Here is a 15,284-nt window from a genome sequence, read left to right as displayed (position 1 = left end):
AAATTTAAAATATTAAGAATTACTTATCGATATAAAGTAAGTGTTGCAACAGTTCTCTTTAAAAATAAAATTTAGTAAGGACATGGCAAATAAGAGCCGTTAGGACTCTGTTTCCTGCATTAAAGGAGTAAATGGAAAGTATTTAACTGTATTTTTACACATTTCAAACTTCCTAGAGTGGCTTTATTTCCCCACTGACAGACACATCCCCCTTCGCCACTGAGCATTCACAGACAAGTCCGCTTACTATACTATATATATATATTGAGAAACTTAACTGAATGCAACATTACGATCCTTGGCGCCCACTCAAAGCAGTGGTGATTCAGTTTTCTAGATTGTTGTGTGCGCGATGTGCATTGTGTGGTAAGCAGAAGCAACGTTCAACAGCTCAACTGGATGTCTAAGCTCATATTAGGCACGCCCTCGAATCCTTACCACACCTGTGGCTACTTTGACAGCGTAAGCTTAAGTGCAGCTCAACGCGCATTTCGCACGAGCATTGGGACGAAGCAGCACTATGAACACATAAAAATAAATTCAATACATTTTTAATACCTTTGAATCAGTTGGTGGCAACAATGACAATGCAACACTTTCCAAGCTGCGCTGAGTTGCGTCGTCAAGGACATAAGCAGCTGCAGCTCTCACCAGGTGAGAAACCAAATCTCTTGACAACCTATTGAACGTCGCTGTTGGCGGCGGTGGCAGCAGCAAGCGGAGGCACATATTTCTCAGCCAGGGTTGTAAAGCGCATAAAACTTACTCTAACAGATATTGCTAAGACGCGCGTAACTTTTGCATAAATCCCTCATAGTTGTTAATGCAAACCTTGCCTGGTTGTCCCACCGTAGTCGCATGCCACATTCCACTTTCCACTTACCACTTTCTGGCTGCCAGCTGCTAGTTGCCAGCCGTTGCACGTTCGAACTTTTCCTTTTCGCCAACAACAACAACAACAAAATATAAAAAAACAACTGCATAGTAAATGAGCTGGTTAGCTAAAAATACATCGCAGAAAAATATCCCACAGAATTGAACGCAAACCAACCAAACCCTACTCGACTCGACCCGACCCAAGGCAAGGTCGATGGCAATGGAAATGGCGTTAGCTGACCATTTGCTTTACATGTGTTGGTATATGTAGATGTCACACAAACACTTATGCATGCCTGCTTCATACGTGTATCTGTCACTCACGCTCTAATGTTTTACCTTTTTGGATCCCAACTCAACGCACACGAGTAGACAAATATTTGCAGGCATTCAATATATGCATATAAATCCAAAATCATTCTTCTTCTACCAGATTTCTGTCGGCTAGTCTGGACATATGTGTGTGTACGTGTGTGTTTGTGTGAAACTAAAAATTTGTCGCATTTTTGTGTTGCATACACATAGGAGCTCGGGTCAAGCGTTAAGATAAGTATTTCCGCCAGCTCGTTTTGGTGATTTCAATTGAATTATTTAAATACTATTTAAATATTTTAACAAACAGTAATGTCAAACTCTCATAAAAATCTAAATTTAAACTTCTAGGTCTAGTAAATGTAATTATTTAAACAAAATGGAGTTTAAGCAAATGTATTTTCATTAATTTCAATCAATACAAACACTTCTATAAAAAATCTTTTTTTGGAAACTGGGAATATAATTTGATATAGAATACATAATTTATAGCATTCAGCCTAAAGGTCTTTCTTTTGTTGATTACTAATACAATTTAAATGCTGTGCAAATTTTAAAGCCAAATCAAACAAAGTTCAGATCAATTTTTATTGAGTACATATTTTAAGTGCATTTCAGCGCTTTTTTTATATTATTGTCCATTTATCAAAGTCCGCGCCTGCTTAGGGCATTCTTTTCGCAGTTCTCACAAAACAAATATATGAATGTATTTTTTTTTTCATTTATTTTTGTTTATATTACCTTTTGCTCTCAAGCAGAAACAACAACTAACAAGAAGAATTTTTGCACATTTTCGCTAGCAATGTTATTTCCAGTAAAAAAAATAGTTTGCGATGAAGATGAAGAAGTACTACATCAAATGGAAGTCCGGACTAATAGCTAATAAGCCCAATGCAAAGTATTCTCAAAAAGCATTCAATTTGCACTAAGCTTCACTCGAAAGCTGCCTGAACAGAGTTCGTGCAAGAGCATTCATGCTTTATCAGGCACTTTGCATGATTAAAATAGCACCTACAACTGGACAGATGGTGGAGGACAACTGGTCAATGGGATTGCAGCAACTTAATTAGTGGCTGCTGGCGGTTGTATGAGAGTCAGCAAATAGTTGACACAAAAGCCCGTGTAATTATCATTAGATTGTGTCTGACAATGTTGACCCAATGACCCTTGGCACATTTGTAAACGCATTAGGAAGGATAAAACGACGAATAAGCAAATTCATTAAACGCTTCTGGCCATCAGATGCAATTAACTTGGCCTGCGGCTTAGAGCACAAAGCATTTTCCCTCTGTCCATAACCAAGAACCAGATCTAAATTCAGTCTCTGAGCCTGGTTAAAAGCAAAATGCTACTATCGTTATGCATAACTTCTATTTATGCAAAAGCTTAGTATACTTTGATGCAAATATGCAAACAACTGGCAGATGTCTTGGCTTGCCAGTTGGCCAAATCCTTGCATAAACTGTATAAGGAAATTGAAACTTTCGAGAGTCCGCAACTGTGCATAAAAGTGGCACAATCGTTTTATTTTAAATCACTATTTATGAATTGCTAATTAGACATTTGAAAAACGCTCAATGTGCAGTATTTTAAACAACAAAATGGTTTTTAGATAATAAATTTACTGGTTGAAAGTTCTGCATAAAGTTTGGTGAATCTTTATACTTTGAGCAAGTAATGTTATTATTATTCACTCAGAGCCTAAAGTCTGAATACAAATAAATTTAAGGTTTGTCGATTAAAAAATTTTAATAAATCAAAGAAAAATTGCAATTGAATACACAATGGGAGGCCATAACTTTAAAAATCCACCTAAAAATATATTGTCAAATGTAAAAACATTCTAAAAATATAAAACAAATCGTGAAACGTTCTCAATTTTGCAGCTACAGCTGCGTTAAGTTAGCTCAATGCATTGAGCTATTTGAAGTCGAGCACTTGTGACAGAAAATGTATTTCCATCTCTTCACAATTTACACAATTTCATAAAAATTTTACTATTTATGGCAAATGAATACAGAAAGCTATGTAGTATATCGATTTAAATTAATCTGATCCAGAATATATATTTTTGGGTTACTCAAACTAGAACATAAATTTAATTTTTATACAAAAACTATATACGATTTACCCTGTACAATCTAAAACAGGGTATACTGAAATTAATAATAAATTTTAATAATATTAGAACATAGATAAAAAAAATATGCAAAAGCTGATGAAAAATGTTCAATTTTCCTTGTTAAATTAGTTATTCCAATATAGATTACTTACTTCGCATTACTTATTTTCAACAAACAAATGAACTTTCAGTTGTGGCTGCATTTTGGAATGCACGAGAAACATCAGAAACGAAGAAAAAAAAGGCAGCTTGCACATTTAATCTCAATTTATTGTTGAACTCACAGACAATGCAAAAAGTTTTCGTAAATTTATCTGTTGTGCCGAGTTACCAATTTCAATTCAATCGATTTGTGTGGTAATTTCAATTTGTTGTTGTGAAATGTGCAAACAATACAAATACAGTAGACGAAGAATAAGTATTGTAATCGTAAATTGTATTCATGTTGACTTTTCATGTTGTATTCTTTTCATACTTAATTGCTAAACAAAGTGCAATACATTTTTACACACATGTGTGTTTAGGTTTGTTTTAAACATTGATGTGGCACATAGATAAAATCAATTTAAAATGGTTTTGTTTTTTGTATCATTTTAATTTATACATTTTTCAATTAACACATTTTTCCATATAATTAATTTACAGAAAATTACATTAAATTGATTGGTATACATATAAAAACTCGTTGCTCCCTATTAACCAAAACTATGTGAATTCATTTACAGACATTGATCTATGTTTTGAAAAACTGTACAAGGTACAATTATTTTAACTCTTTATCTAATTTATTAGGTTTGTTTGTCAAGTTGCTAAAATTGATTTATAGTCTGTCTGGCTAAGGTAGACTTTGGGAATACTTGGGTGGACTTTGGTCCGTATATGGCATATTGGTCTAGAAACAGTATAATAGCTCTACATAGACATCAACTATGTCTACTCACTATTTGAGGCGAGTTCCACTTGCAATTGCAATTTAGTTTTCAAAAAAATACGGATATCTTCCTGATTAATATTCTCTAAAGATCAAAGAGTGGTGCTCTACAAACTAGAATACATAGAGATATACAATTTATGTGTAAGCTGTCTAAATAGTTGTCGCCTCCTTTAGGTGCTATCATCAATACATACTCCAAAAATACCCGAAACTGGAATCTCTGGCCAGTTTCAGCTTGTCATACAAAACTCTTACAAATTGCCTTACAAATCTATCATAAGCGACGTTTCACTGTGCTATATCCCCATCATATAAATAGGAGTATAAGGTAGGTTTCTAGGTGATTTCAAATTAAGTTCCGTCCAAATGAATTCCTGCTCTAACAGGACAACTCCGTCGATCGTCGCGATGCCTCGCTCTGCACACAATAATCGGAATCCTTGAACTCGCGTCCTGTGATATCGGCCAACGAATTTGGATCCATATTCGATAGTTTGTCCAAGTCTGAGTCGTGCAGCAGATTCTGTTGCAGCTTGCCAACCAATTTGCGCAGTCGGTGAGCATCCAAAGAAGTTCGTCGCAAATTTGCATTATAATCACTTGGCTGCAAAAGAGAAAAGAGACAAACGATTCTCATTTTGTACATTTAATAGTGTGAAGTTAATCACAAAACTTACATCCCGCCATTGTTCGCCTGGAAATACGGCAATCAATTCGGCATTCGGCTCCAAGGTGGAAAAGTATTCCTCATCATCAATTTCAGTGCCATCGCAGTCCAAATGAATCGCTGGCTGAGCACGCTGAAACTTCGCAGATACCTTGAGCCGTAACTCGGCCAATGTTGTGGCCACAACGGCCTTGCGTATGTTTCTCGTAATGTCCTTGACCTGTGGGCGAATTATTAATTGCTTTTTATATGCTTATACCCATTACAGCCAATAAAACAAATAAATGGCGAGTTTCTTAATTCTCTATTAGTTTAGCTGATAAAGTATTTTTATAAACGCTACTCATCAGTTGGAAAGATATTTTGGATAAATGAAACAGGCAAATAAAAATGTCAATGTCAATACATATCAATATAGGTATATTGTAATATTTTTTACCAATCTAGTATTAATTGTAGTCCCTAATATATTTTGTATGTAATAACATATACCATTTGGTATATTATAGTATTTTTGACAATCTAAATGATTGTCCATGGTATATTTTTCATGTTGTAGTATATCGATATATTATGCGGTAGTCTATGGATATACCAAACATATCATGTGGTATATTTATTTTGAATATTTTAACAATAAAACCGTACTTTTATTGAAAGTGTTTTGAGATACAAAACAAATTCCCCAAAGTTCCGCATGGCCTCTTAATTTTTTCTTTCTTTAGTTTATTTCCAGTCCGTTCTTGACTTTACTTTTTAGACACGCTCTATTAGGTGGTTCGTCTAAGGTTGACTGTAAGTTCTCAGAAAAGTTAACAAACAGCCGCTTAAACTGTTATTCGGTTTAACCTGTTATAAAAATGTCACTCTTTTGGGTTGAAAGCAGGCGCGAGACAACAAAGGCAACGAAAACAAAAGACCAAAATGATGTTTGTCTTAATTTCAAATAGGCCTGAGGCGTCTCGAGAATTGCCACCTTCTGTTAAGCTGCCAATAAAAACAATAAAAATCCAGTGAAGCGCATGACAACGATAAGAAGGACACTGAATGCTGAATAGGGACAAGTGCCTGCAGCAGCAGCAAGAGAAGAGGACACAGCAACAGGGGCAAACAACTAATCAAATTATTATTTGCCATAACAATAAAGCCGCAACAATAACAAAGGCGCAAGCGAAAGCAAACGCAACTTTAGCATGTCATGAGCTCAGGTAACAAACAGGTCGTATTATATTTTGGGAGACTCAAAAGCTGATTGTGCTTCAAAGACCAAAGACCTTTCCAATATTTAAACCAAAAATGTGTTGGCTGTCGAATGGCATAAAGAAAGATGATGCCAGAACAGCTGGCAACTGGGTCAAGTAAATGGAGAAAAGGACTCGGACATGGACAAGGACAAAGAGAAAACAAAACAAGTAAGAAAGTTACAGTCGAGTGTGCTCGACTGTGAGATACCCGCTACCCATTTTTAATAAAGGCAAAATATTGCGGTATCATTTTCAAAATATACCGAAAATACTAAAAAATACTAAAAAATATACCAAATGGTATGTTTGGTATATCGATGTAGTACACCATTCAAAATATACCATAAACGGCACAATGTGCCAGATTGTCGGCCAAAGCAACTCAGACCCCTAGTAAGTAGGCGTTTTTTGCCCATACAAAAGTATTTCTTTAATAACATCCACAATTTTTATCTGAACGCAACCAAATTTTCAGGAATCATAACTATTACAGTAATTATTATATATACCAAAATTCGTAGCTCTAGCTTTAAAATTACACTTGGTATTCGATTTTTTTGATTTGCGGGGGCGGAAGTGGGCGTGGCAAAAATTTGAAACAAACTTGATCTGCGTGCAAACATAACAAATGCTGTCGAAAAAAAATTATAGCTCTATCTCTTATAGTCTCTGAGATCTAGGTGTTCATACGGACGGACGGACGGACGGACAGACGGACAGACGGACAGACAGACAGACGGACATGGCTATATCGTCTCGGCTGTTGACGCTGATCAAGAATATATATACTTTATAGGGTCGGAGATGCCTCCTTCTACCTGTTACATACATTTCCTGCCGGCACAAAGTTATAATACCCTTCTACCCTATGGGTAGCGGGTATAAACACTCAGAAAAAGGTAAGGAAAGTCAACTAAACCTAAGTAAAGCTGCTGAATTTTTTTTGTGTCCTACCTACAATGCCCTTTTACTTATCGACGCCTTATTAATATTAAGTATACGTCATGTCACACTCGAGTGTGGGACATCTTGATAAATTGAGTAGCATACACGCAAACTTCTGATCGATCTTTGAGTCATCCGCCTGTCTGTCTGCACCCTGTGGCCAATCCCATTATCATCATCATTAACGGCAAACATTATCAGCTGTATCATCATTATGGTAGCCAGACAGTGTCTGGGGCTTGACAATGAAGCTGCCATTACATTAAGCCAAAAAGCTGCATCCTTGCTGTCTGCTTAATATGCTAAAAACATATCAATCATTGATCACCGAACGCCTCTCCTAAACCAATTATATTTGCTGAGAATATCCATCAACCGGTCGTCGTCGTCGTCGTCGTCGTCGTCGCGTCGTTTCGTCTGCCAGCAACAATGAAAATTTATCAGCCATTTTATGCGAATTTCTATAGGAGGCGCACGGACAAGCAGCTCACGCCCCCCGCTTTCCCCTCTCTTGTGGCTACTTGGCCGCTTGACTGCGTGTCGGCCATTAAACTTATATTTACATTTGGCATGGCCTGAACTCGACTTCGACTGACTTGTATTGTGCTTCCAACTACAGTTCCCTCGCCCCCCGGCGCGAGATGTGCTCAAGAAGTTTACCAACTTGAAGTCTGTTATTTTATGTTTGTTGCCTTCAATTCATCGGGCAAGCTTCGTTAGAGCAACGCGTTGACTTTGCTGATTGCCAAGTTAGCTGCTCGACTAACTGGCTACTTGCTGCCTGAGAGTTTGGGAAACTGTGAGAAAATATCAGGGATTCAGGGAGTGAGACTGAGAAGAATGGGAATGGGAAGAGAAGAATGGGAGACTGACTGGCATATGGCAATGGCCTGTGGCTTCGTTTGCGCTTTATGCGTCTCTTGACTTTGTTTTGCTGCGTGTTTCCAACCTCTGTCCATCTATCAGCTGCTCCTGCAGATGTTTTCTTGTGGCTCTGAACTATGTATGTTTTCAATTTAAATTTTTGCTTTGACCTTGGCCTTTACTTAAATATTTCACATCGAATGCTTTAAGTGGCTTCTATTTCGGACTCGAAATAAATTGAGAATAAATGTCAAACCATGTCCATTTCTTGTTTGCATTTTAGTTAACACATTGAGGTATTTATTTCACATCCTGTTCGTTGTCAACTGACAGCACTTTGAGGGACATTCCTCTGATTGACTTGACAGCAGCAACAAGAGTGGCAAATACTTAAGCTACCCTGTTGCCATCCAGTCAGATTGAGCTAAAGCTGACATTCATTGTTGGCACTCAGTTAGCATTCCACCTGCTAACGCGTCTGACAAATTCAAAGGACACGACCATTCACCAGAGCTCGACCAGCATAGCAAATAGCAAATAGCAAAGAGCAAAAGTAACGACAATGGGCAGATGTCAATGCATTGATAATGACACGCGTGCGCCTTCTCCATAGCCCTTTCTCTCTCTTTTCCCCTCTCTCTTTATCTTGTAGGCAATTCACAAACTTCATCATAGATGCGTTGCTGCAACCAGATACGAGTATCTCAGATGCATACGCAAATACTTTGCTACTAATGGAATCCTGTGGGCAAAAGTTCTGAAAACTTGTCTGTCAAAGATCATATTGCAACATTTTTCGAAAAAGGTAACTTAGTGAAAAGCTTTAAAGTGAATTATAATCAAATCGCATTTTTATATTTGCAAAATTAATCAAGGCAAAAGTATTTCAATTGCCTACTGTGGCAACATTGACGGGATCAAGTTGCACATTGATGGCGCTAATTTCTAGCGATTGTAAAGATGTAAAAAGATGCCATGGTAATTGTGTTGATATTCATGGCTATTGCTGCGTCGCATCATTCGAATAGTTTGCCAACTCTACGCAAGCATTAAACATGCTGCAGGCACAATAATAAACCAGCTGCCTTCTAAAATACAGGAGATAAGCAAACAGAGAGAGAGAGAGAGACGTGTAACGCAATTTATACGTCCGTCGCCGCATTCCCACGCATATTACTTATTAGCAAGTAGTCAAGGGGGCAGGCCATTGCCATTGCTAGTTAATGCGCTGCGCCATGGAGTGTCGTAATCAAGTTGCACGCTTGCCTGGGCATAAATAATGCACGCTTATTTGTTTTAATGCGCAACGTTGCGTATACGCAACGTGTGTGTGTTGTGTGTGCAGCTGCCTTTGTCTCGAAATGTTTTTACTTGTAATTGCTTTGCCATGTTGTTGTTGCTGTCGTATATCTGTTGGTAACTTAATTCCTCACTTCCTGTCCGCACCCTTCTTACAAATACATTTCATTTTGCGTGGCATTCATTTGCAGTGGGATTTTGGGTCTTCTTACCCATTCTGAGCCTTTGGCTTTAAGCTATACATACACGCACACATGCAAAGGTGGTATCCCACTGTCCTCAGTTGGATGTAGGAAAACAGCAAATGCGTTTTCCATGTCGCATTTGTATAACTGGCAGCAACCAAGCAGTCAAACGGTTGGTCAGACGGTCGGACAGATGGAAAGCTGGCAGAAAGACAGCACGCCAGAAGTCGTGTTGAGTACATTTTCTCTCTTTTACGATCACCTAACGAGCTATTAAAAGACGGTGAAGCAAGCAAGCAAGCGCTTTGAGTTCGGTCCAACCAAACTAAGTAGTTGTGTGGCACTTATTATCCTTAGCTTTTGCCTAACAGCAATTCTATGACAGTAAAGAGAGAGAGATGGAGAAATGTTGGGCAACTTTAGAAGGACACAGCAACAAACTAAGACACAAACTAATCAGACCCAATTATAAATGACTTTTCATATAAATTAAGTTTCATAAATGTTCTCACCTATTTAAAATGATAATATTGTGGTGCACAAATGAAATGTGAGTTTTTGAATTTAAGGATTTTTTGTCGTACCCAACCGTTTTCTATTAACTCGGCAAAAGTTCAAAAGTTAAGTGAAAGTTGAAAACTTTTTTGTTATTTCTGTCTCCATCGCTCCGCTTACTCGCTGAGGACTGTCTCGCTTTCATCTCGACAAAGTTTCTTTAGCTCGCATTTCGCTCACAACAACCTCGACAATTTCTTAAGACAATGAATAAATATCAAAAGAAATACACACATAAATCGCTTACAAAGTTGAAGCTGAAAAGGGTGCAATAAAGATGACGGAGGCTTTAACTCAATTTACAAATATGGAAACATATTCTCGCACCGCTTATCAGCCTTTCATTCTATTTCAGCCACAAGGTACATATGTTTATCTAGCATATTTACGATAACCCACGTACACACACACGCACACACAACTCTTACACACATCCATCTCTCACACACACAAAACGTGTTGTGGCTCATTTAATTAATTACAATTGTTGAAAAAGTGGAACACGCCAGTTATGAAGACAGACAACCTGTCAGATAGACATCAAGTCAGACATTGGGTAACAATGGATGTATGTCGGAAAATATCGTAGGATGCTGCCTGCAAATTGTGCTTATTAATTAGATGGGTGCCACACAAATTGCGCATACGACACGTGCGCCCACCCAACAAACATTTCAACGCAACTTCAACGGACTTCCTTCTTCTGGTCATGACAAATTGGCAAACATTCGAGCAGTTACAAACTGTCAATTAATATTCGTGTCTTGTCAGATTTACGGGCACTTGCCGGCCAGTTATAAAGTTTTACGCGATAAATGATTTGCCTGCTGTTCTTGTTCCGACCCTTAGACAGTTTAGTTTATTTTGTTATGGCGCTTTTTAGCGTTTTCAGCACACAATAAATCGATTAGGTCCCAGACAGACAGTCAGCCAGCCATTCAGCTAGCGGAAACACAAGTCGAGCAGTCGAGCAATCGAGGAGTGGCTCTGCTCTCGTGTCTGGTGACGCAGAGTCAAGTGGCAGCAGGAGCAGAAGCATCGTTATCGGCACCGACGCGCACAGACATCGATGGCAGCTTAGTTTGCGACTCAATGGCTGTGCCAGCCACTAATGATATACGAGAATTAGATGGCCACGTTACGCTACTTTGGCCCCAGCTTAGCCGCACTTTCCTTCTCTCGCTCTCGTCCAGCTCTTAATCTAGGCAACATTTTTAATTAATTTTAAATTGTTGACTAACCGCAAAGTATCGAGTGTAGCTGAGATAAAGTGCCCGAGCAAGCTTAACTTGGGTAAATTTAATTTGCAACATTTTAAATTAAACCCAAAATTAACATTTTTTCACATCTTCAATTTTAAATGAGTAAATAGAAAAGAAACCGAAAAGCATGCCAATAATGAGCATTAATTTACCCTTTAATTGGGTAACTCGAATCTTTTTGCGAAAAAAAACTTGAATATCTTACGCGAAATACTTCTCTCTGTGGCAACCACAGAAATGTGCACACATAAAATCCCTGACGTATGATTACTTCAGACAAGTGTGCTTAAAGTGTAGTCAAACAGGGGCACTGATTGTTTGAATGGGTCAGACTTATACACGAGTGTTGGGTAGAGAACTCAATTGAGTTGATTTTTAAACAGAATTTTACTGGGCCAGTCGTAAAACAATGGCAAGGACTTTTTCGCCTTTCTCATATTGTAAAACGGTCAGCGAATTGAGGCTAAGCATTTTCAACACGAATTCGCACGGGCTGCTCTCTGGCCAGGCCCTTGAAATTCAAACAAGCCTAAAGGCTGCATAAAATAACCAACGCCAGGCCCAAGTCCAGGCTCTCGTAGCCAAACGCTTTTGAGTGGCCAGTCGCTTGCTGCTCGGCTGCTTGGATGCTTGGAACACTTCACTTTTTGTGCACGGCCATCAAAAGTTTTGCGTCCAGCGTCAGCAGCGGCAGCAACAATAAAGGCTATAATCACTTAACGAATTGCTGGCCAGCTAACAATTGCCTTATGATTCAGGTAAAAGCTAAGTTAACCCACCTTAAATGGCTTGCTATTGTCCAGCTCAGCCAGATCGTCGTCCGCGGTGGTGGGCGGTGGGGTTGGCGTATTCGGCGACAAGGCCAGCTCTAGTGTGATGCTGTCTGCCGCATCATCGGCATCCGCATCAGCATCCGCATCAGCATCAGCATCCGCATCAACTGTGACTGTAACTGGAATGGCATTCGCATCACCATGAACATCAGCTACAACGGCGTCAACATGAGCGTCAGCATCAGCTTCGCCATCATCGGTGTCCGCGTCCATTTCCGCAGCACGCATCAAAGTTCTTTGTCGTGGTGTTCCCGTAGTTGTTGTCTTGAATGTGGTTGCTGACTTTACGGGCATCTGATGCTGATACTGCTGCTGATGCTGACCAGGAGGAGTCGAAGATGCCATGGATATTTCAGCTGTTGTTTTTAGTGCACGAATTTCTTGCTTTGCTGCATGCATCTCAGTCATGTTTTTATATCTTTTTTCTACTCTATAGTATACACTGAAGTAAAACGAATTTAAATGTTAATTGAAATGTTTAGTCACTTTTAGTTCATGCTCGTTGCCTCTCGTCTATTTATCTTTGTTGTCTATAATTTTTACGACGAGAGCTGACAAAAGTTTATGAGCAGTCGTAATTTTGAACTAAAGTTTATCTCAGCTGATATGATTTGTGTTTATTTTAAGCTCCGTAGCTAATATAAAAGTATATTTAATTGAATTAAAATTTATTGTTTAACATATTTACTTAACACCGAAATTAATTTAAATTTTCCACCATTAATTGATTTAATTTTGAAATTTAAATCACGTCATTTGATATTAATTGAAACGGAATAATTACGCGTTTTATTGTGTTGTCGGAGCTCGCCGTTGGCAGCCGCACCCGACAAATGCAACAAAAGCCGGCCGAACTTGGAATAAATTGCCAGACATCTGTGCGTGCTGTATTTAAACAGCCAGCAGCAGCAGCAGCTCCCTGGCTTGCCGACTGTTTTCTGACTTTGCAAACGCAAAAGCAAACAGCAGACGCAAAGGCAGCACTTTTCTAACAGAGTGAGCTTCGTGAGAGCGTGTGCTGTTAAGCCGATGTTAAGCGACTGTTAAGGAACTGTTAGTCCTAGCAGACACTCAAAGTTGTGTGCATTTAATGGCACTAGGCCTAGGCCTACACCTGCCTTGTCTGGTTTGGCCACCTGCCTGAAACGGCAAAGTTGCTGCCTTCTATTTTTTGTGCCGAAGTCAGAAAAAAATTCATTGGAACAGTTAGTAAATTGCTGCACTTAGCATCCGACCACAACAGTCTGAATAAAAAATATATGTATATGCACATATATAAATATAAATATACGAAAACGTACACATAAATTTTGGCTTGAACTTTTTGGTTGCACTTTGTGTAAGGGCAAAGTTTATAAATGCAATAAAATAAAGTTGGCAATTTGCTGACCATCGTAGTACAAAGTCTGCCCAACTGGCAGCTGAAAAATGTCACTTAAGTAGGCATAATAAGGTCTCGCACACTCGCAGGCTCCCTCGACTCTTAAAGCAAGCATAATTAAAATTTGTGGGCACACTTTGCACAAGTTTCAACTAAGGTGATGCTGATGCAAACAAAAGCCCTGATTTATGGCGTTAAAACTATCGATTGAACTGGGTGTGACATTTACATACTGCCTCCATTTCTTTGGCATGCTAATAAGAGGTTGGTCCCACAAACAGAAAGAAAATTGGTTATTTGCGCTCGGATATTGAATTGAAATTCATGGAAAATTGCCACAAAACAAGCAGAGCAAAAGTTGAATGCATTTTAACGTAAAACATCAGTAAATTTTACCACGCTATCGCCAAAAGTTTCACATTTACATATATAACCGAGCTAAGCCTGCAATTGAGTATACGCCGCATACAACGGGGCTGCAGTAATTGTCAGCCTCTGAATGCGAATGCAACGCACGCAGATCGGAAATCGCCAGAAATTTGCAGAGATTTGCTGTCGATTTACAATAGTGACAAACGTGAACATTTTACTAAATCAATGAGCAGTTGACATTTGCCAGAAAATATTCTATTCAACAATATTATTAAGAATCACTAGCGCATCACTGATTACCTGCATGTCCTTGACAAACAATGATGCCTAAAAGCATGCTATGCATTTTGTATATATTTGAGTTTAACGCTGACCCGACGCGAAGTCAGCACATTTCGCCAATACACGAAATATTTCATATGTTTCGAATATACAAAAATGCGCCTGGACAGAGAGAGAGAGAGAGATGTGTGTACATATTGACATGCAAAATCTGTCAGAGTAATAATATCCGTGTTCATTTCCTTGCGGCAATCAAACGGGGGCAATAATTTATGTGCCAACCTCGATAATTGTGCATTGAAACGAGGCGCGAATACTTTTGCATACGCGGCAAATACGTTTGCATTCAAGTATCCGGAGAGGGAATGCGAGAGGAGAGTTAACGGAAAGAGTTAGCGTAACAAATTGAAATTTATGCGTTGTGCCAGCCGCTGCCTCAAGGTGAGCAGGCAACGAAAAGAGCAACAACTACAGCAATAGCGGGCAACAGTCATGTTTAATTACAGTGCATGACCTTCGTCGTCTGCAGTTTGACAGCCATTGAAAGGGCTTTGGGGAGGCAGCTAGATTAATTAACTCACATGTCGTCGCTGCAGTACATCAGCAGCTGACTGTGTGTGTGTGTGAGTTTGTGTGGTGGTGTGCAGCCATAACGGGCCGCAACAAAAGGTCAGACACACAACGCATGTGGCGATGATTAATTGTTTTGACTATGCCCAAACGATTTTTGGACATTCGCCAGGACACTGAAGAGCGAAGCTCAACCCAGCACCGGATAGATGGAGAGAACGCTTCTCAACTTTGGCATTCAGAGCCCGTATTTTAGATTTGTTGCACTTTTGAACTTGTCAAACACACACAAACAAGCCGAAAGTTAAAACTGCTACAGCTGGAAACTGAAACTAAAATGAAATCCACTGTGAACTCAAATATTTACCATGCTGCCACATCATGCCCCACTGTCTTCGAATGCTTTGCATTTAGCTCCATTCGAATGAATTTAAATATAAAAAACAAAATCGCAATTCAAACGCAGGGTACATCAAACAGCAAACATTTTAATTAAATTGAAATATGTACTTATACCCCATACAAATACACTCAACACACTCACAACACACAAATAAAATCATGTAAAGCATTTGAAATTG

The 15,284-nt window shown here is 38.9% G+C and overlaps 1 protein-coding gene across 1 annotated transcript; it reads right to left on the bottom strand.

Moving 5' to 3' along the window:
- Positions 1–3,579: 3,579 nt before the first annotated feature.
- On the bottom strand, positions 3,580–12,729 carry LOC117571232 (uncharacterized). Its single transcript, XM_034253282.2, has 3 exons — positions 12,045–12,729; positions 4,922–5,131; positions 3,580–4,848 (listed from the first exon to the last, which is right to left on the bottom strand). Exons 1-3 carry the CDS (start codon positions 12,504–12,506, stop codon positions 4,624–4,626), a joined length of 897 nt encoding a protein of 298 aa, XP_034109173.1. The 5' UTR covers positions 12,507–12,729; the 3' UTR covers positions 3,580–4,623.
- Positions 12,730–15,284: the final 2,555 nt, after the last annotated feature.

The sequence above is a fragment of the Drosophila albomicans genome, chromosome 3 (genome assembly GCF_009650485.2).
Source record: "Drosophila albomicans strain 15112-1751.03 chromosome 3, ASM965048v2, whole genome shotgun sequence".
Lineage (NCBI taxonomy): Eukaryota > Metazoa > Arthropoda > Insecta > Diptera > Drosophilidae > Drosophila > Drosophila albomicans.
This window is presented reverse-complemented; position numbering and strand designations above follow the sequence as displayed.

Bases quoted from the DNA above. Each gene is read 5' to 3' on its own strand.
- LOC117571232 (XM_034253282.2), bottom strand. From the start codon at position 12,506: ATGACTGAGATGCATGCAGCAAAGCAAGAAATTCGTGCACTAAAAACA. The intron at 5,132-12,044 runs GTGGGTTAACTT...ATTCGCCCACAG, and splicing joins ACAATAGCAAGCCATTTAAG to GTCAAGGACATTACGAGAAA. The intron at 4,849-4,921 runs GTAAGTTTTGTG...TCTCTTTTGCAG, and splicing joins CAGGCGAACAATGGCGGGAT to CCAAGTGATTATAATGCAAA.